We start from the raw sequence: 11,701 nt of genomic DNA on the forward strand, positions 1-11,701 counted from the left end.
TTTGAAAAAGAGTGGTCATCGAAAATGTTGAGTGGTAAAGTGGCTCACTCGAGTAAGAGTGATTACCCTTAGATGACTTTGTATCATTTCTTCGCTCGAATCAGAGCGAATTCCACTCAAAAAAGGAGTTAATGCGTTAACACTCGAGCGAGAGAATGAAGTTTTCACCCTTTTGCATTAAGAAAGTAATCAGCTCATGCGATGGGTGGTGTGATTCACACTCATTTGTGTACAGTGTGTACACGATGGGTGAAAGAACATACCCCTGTGGAACACCAGTGTTTGTGTACTAGAGAGGTGAAGTAGTGGAGTTCAGTTTAACCGAATGCCCTCTGTTTGACAAACAAAAATCAAAAATCCATAAGATAAGTCTACGGTTGACATTGAAACTAGTCAATTATCCACACCTCTGTGAGATCGGTAGGCACACTGGTGGTCATCCATGGACTCATTAACTTGTGGCAATGATCTCTACATGTTTTTTTCGAGATAATAAAAGGTGCCCAGGTAAGGGCCAGGGGACGCAGATCGTTCATTTTTTGTGAGTGAATTGTTTTTCCGTAGGACATCAAAATCTGCATTAATCGACTAAACTGTGACATTGAAAGAAAATCACTGATAATGCAAAAGTTTCGTTTTCAATTCTGCATTTTAAAGATGCGTTCCTCCTGATCTGTAAAAGAAATTGTGTTGATTGTAACAAATTTCCAATTATGTGTATGTGTTTTATTGAGGTATTATTGTTTTACCGATTGAAGGCGTCTACAACTCCTCTAAAGAAATACTAGGTATGGTGTTCCATATGTGCCATTGGCGTTGCATTTTTCGGTGTCACATTGTTAAGCTCTGGCGGGGATTATTTTTGATCGATTTCTTGCAAGTCTTCTTGCAACACGGCCAGAGCTTATTGTACATCTGCCGCCCTTACATCTTCACTTATATGAATATCACAATGTAAAAGAAACTCATCTATATTTCCAAATGATCTAGCACTAAGAATACATCTTTAAAATGCTTCATGTATTTCCGTATATAGCTGAGAGCGGAGACTCACTAGGTAAGGGTTTTTCTTTTTGAAAAGTGAATCCAATAATGTTCATTGAAAACAAATTATTGTGGATACAGTGTGTTCATTGACTTACTGCCGTTCATTTCAATAACAATGAATACAAACTGTTTTCCACAAATTATTTTCCAGTGGGTTATTGGGGCGCTGTTTCCATTTAATGAGATTTCAAGTCCATATGGCATTCCGTTTCAAACAGAGCAGGGCGTTTCTCAAGCAATATTGTGAATTTTCATTCCAGTCTCTTTGACTAAAGGGTGTTTATTGAGATGTATCTTGTTTTGTGCTAGACGCGACCAGATGCGACCAGATGTGCCAAAATAAAGCATTGGATACGCTACATCAAGATACATCCTTCAACCAAATATAACGATTTTTATTACGTTTCTGATACTTCTATCCGTTAACCAAATATAACGATTTTTATTACGTTTCTGATACTTCTATCCTTTAACCAAATATAACGATTTTTATTACGTTTATGATACTTCAACTGAAGGTAAAATGGTGCAACTAGTTAAAATAATTAATAAAGACAATCAACTGATTTTAGTCTTCTATTTAACTTTAAGTTATTACCCAAAGACCGCTACAAAATGAATTCATAAATTGTCATCTTTGTATGAGTACACCGATTTCTACTAGTCCAAGTGCATTTTATGTTTTCGGAAATGAGAGGTCCTATTTGGTACTGTGGCGATCCGACTCGAAACGAGAAAAAAAATTAAGCCTTGAGACAAGTCTATTGTTTACTGTTTACAATGTGTGCAACACTGCAACCACATTACTGTGACCATGCCGTGCATGCCATGATTAGCATTTCGTCACCGTTTTCACGAAGAGGCGAATTTAGTATTTCACTGTCTGAACCCAATATATTTAAGATAATCGCGTTTAACCCTTTTCATTTCACAATTTGAAGCTTAAAGATGCATAAAATATGCAAGATTTAGGTATCGGAAGAAAGAAGAGATCCCAACCTTCCTCAATGTAGCTAACTTCAAGAAAAGTAGGTGATTAGTTTTGCAGGATTAATCAATTAAGAGAAGTGGCTGTTCGTGAAAACGAAAAAAAGACCAATTAGCAAATTCGCCTCTTATTTTTTTGCGCCTTACCAGGCCGTAGATATTGATATATTTATTCCGTTTCACAAAAAAAACAAATTTCGAAAAACTGACGATGTTCATGAAATTCGCCCCTTCGTGAAAACGGTGACGATTTGTTTATAATCATTGTATATTTGAATATCCCTGCCATGATAATTATGAAACAATGTCTGTAAATTGTATTATGCTGAATGTGGGCCGAGTGCTTTAATCTTACGCGATAAACTTCGGCGTACTGCACGGAACTGTTCTCTGTCTTGCTGGAGTCGATTTTGCTCAGACGTATTAAAGTGTCATTTTCTCCGCAGATCTCACTTATTTTGCACAGTTTATTCACCGAAATACCTTATTTCGAGCTAATCATGTTAGGAATGCAGGTGCATAGAACATGGGCACCGAATGTGGGCTCAAACTAAAATCAAAATCTGTCATTTTGGACAAGATTTATGTGCTGCATTTTCGGGAACGTTGTGTGGAGAGTTTACCGCGTGGCTTTCACGTGAGGCATACGGCTGTTTCATGTATGGTCTCGACGGCTATTTAAGTATTCGGTCTGTGTATTGTTTACGCAGGTTGACTCTGTACGTGGAGAGAGCAGATTTGCACAGTGCACATCGCATACTATGTTGTAATCAATACTAGCCCATATTAGATACCATTAAATACCCATACCATAACAAAATGCCAATATTAGCCCATGTCCATAGCCCATAGGATATCTTAATTAATACTAGTCTAGACTATACCATATTACACTTTAATTATTTGATGTACCTAGACTATCGCTAGACCATTACTTACTGAAATCATTGGCAAATAGTGATTATTCATTGTTGTTATCTCACCGTCATATTTAGCTGATGTGAATTATTGTAGTTCATTATCACAAATTGAATTTTGAGCTGATAGTGATACAGTGCTTACAAGAATGGAACACTCTTTGTAATCAGGGTTCAGCGCCATATACCTTGACCACTTTTCTAGCGTCGTATACAGGATTTAGCGCCATCTACCGTACTAGATAATTTGTGTACGCTGTTTATTCCTGACAACTTTTCTAGACAATGTTAATATTTCTCAGCAATTGTCATCAACTCACTTAAATATTTGATAAACATTTTATTAAATCGTTAGAAACATCTTGACAGTAAACATTGGCTTCGATTCGTGCTCATTTCTGATTGTTTTCCTCTTTAATTGCCAGAGAAATCTATTCTTAACGTATAATTAAGCGGACTTCCCACGTTAGGGCAGCAATTCCCGACACGTAACCGTGACAGTACGATATTTCTTTTTCACGTCAGTCGGTTTTTCTATTACTGGAATTGAGATGCTAGTAACAATTTTACAAAGGCCTGTTTTCGAGGGTGCTTTTCTTAAGAAATCAGGGTAACAAAATTCATTGCAAATTTTAGATTTTTTGAACGTTAATTTTATCTATTCAAGGGTTCCAGAAGCGCACCACCAGGGGTGCACTTTCAGGATAATTGCCTCAGGAGAGAGGATTGCTCCATAGATCGTCGACATAATGATTGTCGGATTTTAACAGCGTCCCCATTCAAAATATGGTACAAGGCCCCCCCCCCCACACATATTGATTTTTAGGAGGCCCAGTTTCCGGAGAAACAAAACTTGTCTACATTTCAGCATTGATTTGCTGATAAACGCCCCCCCCCCCCCCGCAAAAAAGTCCTGGGTCCGCCCCTGGGCTCACGTGCTCCAAGGTGTTTAAAAGTACAGTTGGCGAATTTATAGTTCGTGTTCCACTACATCATAATATTCCACTTTTCTAATTTACTACATGCTAACAATGACGCTGTGTATACATAGGCCCTATATGCAATCAAATTGTATATTTTGTGTTTACCCAAAACCTTTATGATTCAGACAAAAATGTAAATGTAATTACTGTTAACCATCAGTTTTCTTCCAACTGATTTATTGTGTCTGCACCGACGTAGATTAATACATGTGGACGTCTGGCAATAGGTATAAACCAAATCAGAACCGAAACCGATCTGAACTCCCGTAATAATGTGATCCGACCCGACCTGACGAAAATTCAAGCAAAGACCAACCCGAACCGACCCAAAACCGACTGGACCCGAAAAATACCGAATATCTGGCTCGAGCAACTGGGTCCACTTTTTGTGCTTGGACTTTGTACCTGCTTGCGTAAAAATTGTCGTATCTCAGTAAAGAATCATACCGTGACCTAGTAGTGCGGCCTACACGTTATAGACTGCGTGATAGACCGCAAACCACATGCACATTCGCGCAGTTGCGTAGTAGGCACTAGCCTTGGTCAATGCTCTCGTCGTTATTCGTCCCGTACGTACGCGGTCAATCGACGGCATACATGTATATCCTCACGCGCTATTCACATGCATGTAAAAATACAGCGCGAACATTGACCTCACGCGGCCACCATTTTTATATGGAAATCAGTTGGGGATGATCGAGAGCCTTGGTTCAATCGTCCATGTGAGGTTTTGGGGGTGGTGCTTATTATGTTAATAGCCTTAGCGGACCTTAAATGTCGTTTTCTTATTGGTCGATCGTTGCGTGGAAACTTGCATAGTGAAACGTGGCACCGTACACAATCCATACACGTACACGTTGTGTGTCTCTGCACACGGCACCAATGCACAAAAACTGTGGTTCCTGTCACGTCTGCAAAAGGCGAATAGCCGCAAATAATTTGATGACGTCCGGATTTACCAAGGTGTGATTGGACACTCCACATATTAGCCCCGCCTACACTTATCTGTATTCGCATACGAGGTCGTGCGCTAGAAATCCAGCGCAAAATAAAGAAAAACATAAGCTTTTGCCGACGATTGAACCAAGGCTCGAGATCGTCCCCAACTGATTTGCATAAAAAAATAGTGGCCGCATGAGGTCGCTGTTCGCGCTGTATGTTTACATGCATGTGCATAGCGCGTGAGGATATATGCCGACGATTGACCGCGTACGGGACGAATAACGACGAGAGCATTGACCAAGGCTAAGTGGGCACAGTAACTGGGTAAAATTATTCCATCGCGTAAATTTTGAAACTGTTTCATTTTTTCCGGTTTATTTTGGTTTATTTCGGGTTTTCCAAAGATAGCTTAACCGAACAGACCGGACTCGAAGTCAGTTTTGGGTCGGATCGGTTTCTGCTCGGGTCGGATTTGCACAACATAAACGCAAGTGCCTCGGCTTTTATGTTCATTTGTTTTGTCGAAGTTTATCTTGTGTCAATTTTCATGAATGACTGCTGAATAGTAATGTTGCTTGGTAAGTTTTTATCTTGGTCACATGAGATATTATGTAGAGAAGAATTATTAACCCAAATGTTAAATTGAAGCATTCTGAAAATAGTACATCCACAGATATATGACATAGGTTTTCCCCAGAATCCAATTTGTCAAATTAAAAAAAGAAAAGAAAAAAGAGCGTTAAAAGCTAGTATTTTCCAAGATAGCATCGACGGAATTTACTCAGGACTTTCGCAGCCGACGACCTCAAAGCGCATACAGCAAACTTGATTCCACGCTTTTGGCTCGATACGCAGGAACCTGGCTCGGACGGGCTCCGGGAAAGTACTGTTCACTGGGGTGTATTTGTCCGAGTTTCCAGTGAACTGTAAGGAATACACAACATGGAACGGATGTTTCAAACTAGCATTAAAGGTTGACGAGGACGAGTTTTACCATGCAATTGAAACAGAATGGGCACAGGGAGCCCTCACCATTATTTCATGCTTATATACTTCAAGGGCTGTATAGAATAAGTAAAATATTTCAGGGTTAAAGGCATTTAGAACACTAACACAAGACAGCAGATTTGTTGACTGGAAATTGATCGATCTGACAACAAATCCAAACTTGGCCCTTTTTCTTCTTAGATATACTCTCTTTTTTCAAGCACTTTGAATTACAAGAGTGATGAAGGATAAGTGCTTACTTGTGCGAACGTCTTACCACCCGACAACCAAGATTGCCTGGGTCTACTAGCTAGCTCGGATCTGAGCTAGCTTAATGTTCATCCAACATCTTCACTCGTAAACATGAGGTCGTGAGTTTGTGTACCAGCCGACAAATAAGCTTGATAATGTAATCTAAACCCCCGAACAACACTTAGTATACAGTGTTTATGTCATTACATTGGTAAAAATGCAAAATTGAACAATGTGATTGGACTATACCGTCATCTGTATTCCTGATCTACCATCGGTGACGCCAGTCCATTCTTGGCCCGCATCACTGTAGGACACTGTGAACTTCTTCACCCATTGTTGGTAACGATCAGTTGCGCGTCCCTGGGTTATAACGCCAGTGATGATCATATAGCGACCGAATTCGACTTGGATCCACGGATCGTTGTCCCCTTTTGCTTTACACCAGCCTGTTATCCCTCTAACTGCAGAGAAAGCAAATAAACAAACCTTCTGAATATAGAAGGTTGCTTAGCAACTCTTGCAGTGTAAGCAGATAAGTAGAACACACTAAATAGCAAACTTTATGTGCTCAGCAACAATAAGTTGGGAACCAACCACAAGCACTACACCCGGTAACAGCCACACTTGTAGAAAAGTCAAATAATCATAGGGTATTTCAAAACCAATTTTATGTGCTTAACCAAAACCTGCCTGGAACCACTCACAAGCAGTTCACGTCACACAAGTATTTGCTGGTGATGTTTAAAAGAGGAACTTGGCTATGTTCGAATGAGGAACTTGCAAAACTTGTGAAATTGTTGCAAGCTTAAAATTAAGCAAAATAGACTTCACTTTGAGGCACCATCCCTCGTGGTAAATTTTTAAAACTTTGGCTTTTTTGGGGGGGGGGGGATTCACCTTTGACGAAATGCTATGTTGTTTGAGATGTCATATTGTTCATCCCATGTAATTATTATTATTATTACTGGTTTATTAAAATCTGTTCATTGCAGCCAAAAGGCTGAATTGTGACACAGATGAACATTAAAAATGAAAATTACATAAAAAATGTATACAATTAAGGCATTAAATTTAAGTGTTAAGGATAAAACCAATAAACCAACCAACAGTAAGAGAGAGATTTTAAAAGAACATTACACAGAAAAACAGAACAAGACAAACTTAGCACACAAAAAACCAAGCCAAACTAGTTTACAAACAAGGAACAAAAGCACACACCCAAAAAACAAGAACAAAAACCATACAAGACAAACAAAAGATAAACAAACAAACAAACACCCCAACACCCCAACAAACACACAAAACAAACAACAAACAAACACCCCAACATTCATGTTGAATGAAAAGAAAATGAATAATTACATTGAAAGTTAAGCCGAGCCCCGTAGGGTCCCATATCACCCCGGTTGTCGTACATTGACGAAGCTGTGATGTTTTGATCTTGGATACCACGACCTTCCATCCCAAGGGGTCGAGCTTCGGAGCACTCCAAAACACCTGTTGGGGGTTTGTTAAGTAAGTTTATTCAGGGTCTGGCAGGTATCGTTAATAATCGCTCCAAATGCCGTTTTTTATGGGCAGCCGGACGCGGATTCCTCCCTCTCCTGATCTTGGAAAGGCGTTGTACATTGGCCTTGTAGCTCAATCGGACAATGTGTTTTGGAAGTGATGATAATACAAATGTTTCACTCCTCAGTCCGGGAATGAGTGCAAATCGGTATACGTTTTCTTTACGTTTTATAGATTTCTTTTTGTATCCCACGGCCGTTTTACTGATAAAAAGTACGCCCTTTGTTGGCAAGTTGCAGTTTAGTGGTAAAATCACGTGACAGCTTGGCGCTATGCATTAAACATTTACGCCCAGCGATCCTTTTGTTGCATTGGTGGACTTAAATACCCCGCCAATGATGCACGGATCCTAGACACCAGGATAAACGACTGTTCTAAGCTCTAGTACAAAAAGCACTCAGTGGACTTGCCTTAATTGGTTAGACGCGTGATAACGGCATTAATACCCGTTGGCGCGTAATCGCGAATGTTCCAGATGTGCCATTGTGTAGGGTTTTGCACGACGTCTAAAACGGAAATATTCATGAAACTGTAAGTTAAACTACTTCTTATTTAAGATATAATTGTTCCAAATTATTTTAAAAATAAATACTTCAGGATATAACAGATGGTATTGTGCATTTTTTGTCGTCATAGATGAAGTATTTACCCGGGAAATAAACGTCAAATTTCGAGGAGAACACCGTTTACCTAAATTTCGTTTTTAATTAGGCTTTTATTAAAAAGTTTTAGAGAGATAGGATGCCGAACCGATGAAACAAAAGCGACATTTCATTGTTCATCTTAAAGCTAAAGATATTGTGCTAAGCGTTACCATGGTTATGTAGTTATCACTTATCAGAATTCAATAATAAAGACCAAAAACGTAGACGAATGAATAATCAAAAATATAATGCGCTTGCTTGACAGACTTCGAGGCCAGATCGGGCGAAGAGCCTTACAAATCTGAAAGCCACCGCGCGCGGTGGTCTTTGTTGAAAAGTATTCATGGTATTTGCCACCAGTACAGGCCGTTATCACATTACAAACAGTTAAGTCGTATCTTCCATAGACAACCACGCGCGTGTACATGTAGTGGCATGAACACGACGCGCTCTACTCCATAGCGATTCTACACAAAGCAAAGAAAAAGACGGCCTCACGGCTGTTTCCAAGACTTTCAGATTAATGCACACCGAGTTTAAACTAGAAGATATTGTAACGAAACATTGGACATAGTGCCAGTCTAGGGTACTGGTGCCCGCGTCGGTGGTCTCCGCACTGCTATTGTCAATGCACGCGCTGCCCGCGGGTATAAAAGTGTGCGTCAGCCGCGCGCGCGATACTCACTCACTCGGTCAGTAACAAGTGGAGTCACAAGCAGAAGCGCTTGACACGAGTTAGTTCGTGAGTGAGTCGTCAGTCAGTTGCATGCAGGTCTGACAGCGCTGCGATTGATTATCCGATAGCGAGTTAATCCAGAAGTGGGACCAACCGGACGGGCTGCCTTTACATCACTAGTTGGTGAGTTAACTGGCCAGGAAGAGTTAGAATAAGCAGCCAACATTGTGTCCACGTTAGAATTAGCGATAGACGCCTATATAGGAGGCGCCTGTTAAGGCGCAGACAATAAAACACCATTGTTAAGTTATATCAAGAGGACTGTGACTTAAAGCCCGAGTCCATCATTTGCAGCTATCCAAAAAAGTAACCGGCGTTATTATTGTTGAAAACATACTGGTTGAAAGACAGTAAGGGGACTAAACTCCCTGTGAAATTATTCTTTCTGGCAAGCTCTCATTTTGAAGAAATCAACGAAAGAAGGCATTTCCAACAGTGCTTCTTAAGAAGCACCGTAGGAAAATTTAAATTAGTTGTTCGTTTTGTTATTCGGCGCAGCGCGCACAAGCATTGGAACGACGCACAGGCGCCCGCGGTTGCTATAATTCGTTGGATCAGTGCGCAACCATCGCGTAAAGCTGCAATTCAAAACAATTCGGAACATGATTTAGCAACTTTTGATTTTAAATTGAGATCCTAGAATGCTGTTTTTCTCGGAATATGAAGCTGAAGCTGAGCTGAAACTTCATCAAGTATGTTGTTTTTTGAACACTTTTGTTGCTTCAAACGAACAAAATGCACTAATTACAAATGATGGACTATAGCTTTAATCATTGTCTCCTGTGAGTTATTGAGCCTAATAGGGTAAGAGTGATTGAGTGCGAATATCTCTGGTCCACTGCAATGCCTGGGGGTATTCTTCCTCCAAACGAAGTAACGTCCCTGGTTTCCCGGTAACCGCTCATCGGGGAAGCCTAATCCTGTCAGCGTCCGTCCGGCGGCTTCTCCCGGCTGGAGGCAGGGACGAAGGGTAGGCGGACCGTTACAATATATTACTTAAACATTCTGGAGGAAAAGTTTTACAAAATGAACAACCATACATTCGTACCTGGTACGTTTTCCTACTTGTGACAACACGCACATTTTGACTAACAGCAGAATGAGTTACGGAGATTTACACGTAATTGACAGCGTGACTGGCGGGCTACCGCAGTGTGCGCACTGCACTGAAAGTTCCCGGATTCATGACGCTCCGTTACTTCAAGTAATAAATGCACACTTGGCACTGTAAAGAGGATTTTGTAAGCTTCATTTTGATCGGTCATTCAATGCAGTTGGTAAAACTAAGACCCCGTACCAAGGACCAAACACATTTGTTTACTCATCAGTCCTTTGGCCGCCATAAAATACGGCAAACATCATTTTGCTACGCTCCACCACTGTGTTGTTACAAAAGGAACAACTCCGCGCGCGCGCGCCCGCCCTATCAGGCGATGGTAGACTTGTACTGACACACACGGCGTATTCCCTCATGCAAGGGATAAACGCAATTGCTGCGACAAAAAACTGTTCCACACGCACTTCACGTAATCAATAACTGACTTAGTAAAGCTGAATACTGCTGTTCATGTTGCGACTTGCCGTGTACAAACTGTTTGTATTGACGCGTCTAACCAGGAGTTGGGCGAGTCGTTAATCCTTGTGTGTAGGATCCGTGAATGATGTAACAAATGATTGGTTTGTTAACACTAATATGCAACAGATTGCCAAATAAGTCTTGAAAAACCCTCTGTAGCGGCCAGAATATCCGTTTGCATTTGTTTGCTTTGCGCGAGTGCAGCGACTTGCGTGTTGTGCATTAATCTTTTCTTGTCTCCAGAGGGCGCTGTTTCGCGCGCATCACCTTTTTTATCTCGCCATATTTCGACAAGTTAACGATAGAAATTCAGAGACAAATTGCCGTTATTTTGCCATTAATTTTGTAAGACTTTGTCAGCTCAAGTGAGTATCTGTCTTTATTTGAAGATAAGATATAGCCATTTATTGATTAGGTTTATTATCCAAAGAGGACATATAAATAGGAGTTTTGGTCACAAATATTTCCATGTGGGTAGGACGCTTCGCCCCTTTGAGTGGATGAGGGCGCTGTTCATGTAGTTCATGTCGCTTGTTTATGGCATTGTTTGGACAAGTTTTTTGGAGTTAAAGTTATACAAGTGTCCATAGCAAGAGATATATGGATAGTTGTGTACATGTACATGTAGTAGGACAGGGTGTACACAGACACAGGATTTGGATACATTATTTAGTAGTTTTATTTCTCTTTGTATTTATTTAGTCGAACCACCAACCACCACTATCACCAACCACCACTATCACCAAACGCCACTGTCAATGTAGTATCACCACCGTTACACCAGATTACACCAAGTTATTTACGGCAATTTATTTCAAGTCACCGAACCTTGTCATCTATTTTGTCACTCGCCACCAAGTCACAGTATTATTGATTTTAGCCACCAAACTGCCCTTTAAACTGTCGGTGTCACCCCAATTATTGAAGTTTGTCACTCTTGACATTAAAGTCATCGTTCCAGTTGAATTTACATCTTAATTTGTCATCGGTGCGTCTCATTGCTGAGAAACATTTTTTTAAATTTTTTTTATTTTTGACGATCTGTAGCGCGGAGGCTA

The 11,701-nt window shown here is 40.4% G+C and overlaps 1 protein-coding gene across 1 annotated transcript; it reads right to left on the minus strand.

Moving 5' to 3' along the window:
* Positions 1-5,162: 5,162 nt before the first annotated feature.
* Positions 5,163-7,601, minus strand: LOC119736148 (adipocyte enhancer-binding protein 1-like). The gene is made up of 3 exons (XM_038210159.1): positions 7,481-7,601; positions 6,365-6,579; positions 5,163-5,800 (listed from the first exon to the last, which is right to left on the minus strand). The coding sequence occupies exons 1-3, from the start codon at positions 7,578-7,580 to the stop codon at positions 5,654-5,656; spliced, it is 462 nt and encodes a 153-aa protein (XP_038066087.1). The 5' UTR covers positions 7,581-7,601; the 3' UTR covers positions 5,163-5,653.
* Positions 7,602-11,701: the final 4,100 nt, after the last annotated feature.

The sequence above is a fragment of the Patiria miniata genome, unplaced genomic scaffold, assembly GCF_015706575.1.
Source record: "Patiria miniata isolate m_02_andy unplaced genomic scaffold, ASM1570657v1 HiC_scaffold_29, whole genome shotgun sequence".
Taxonomy (NCBI): Eukaryota; Metazoa; Echinodermata; class Asteroidea; order Valvatida; family Asterinidae; genus Patiria; species Patiria miniata.

What these genes read in the sequence shown, in the direction of transcription:
- LOC119736148 (XM_038210159.1), bottom strand. Translation starts at nt 7,580, where the DNA reads ATGGAAGGTCGTGGTATCCAAGATCAAAACATCACAGCTTCGTCAATG. An exon ending in GGCTCGGCTTAACTTTCAAT is followed by an intron (nt 6,580 to 7,480) that starts GTAATTATTCAT and finishes CTTTCTCTGCAG; the next exon opens with TTAGAGGGATAACAGGCTGG. An exon ending in GATCAGGAATACAGATGACG is followed by an intron (nt 5,801 to 6,364) that starts GTATAGTCCAAT and finishes TATTCCTTACAG; the next exon opens with TTCACTGGAAACTCGGACAA.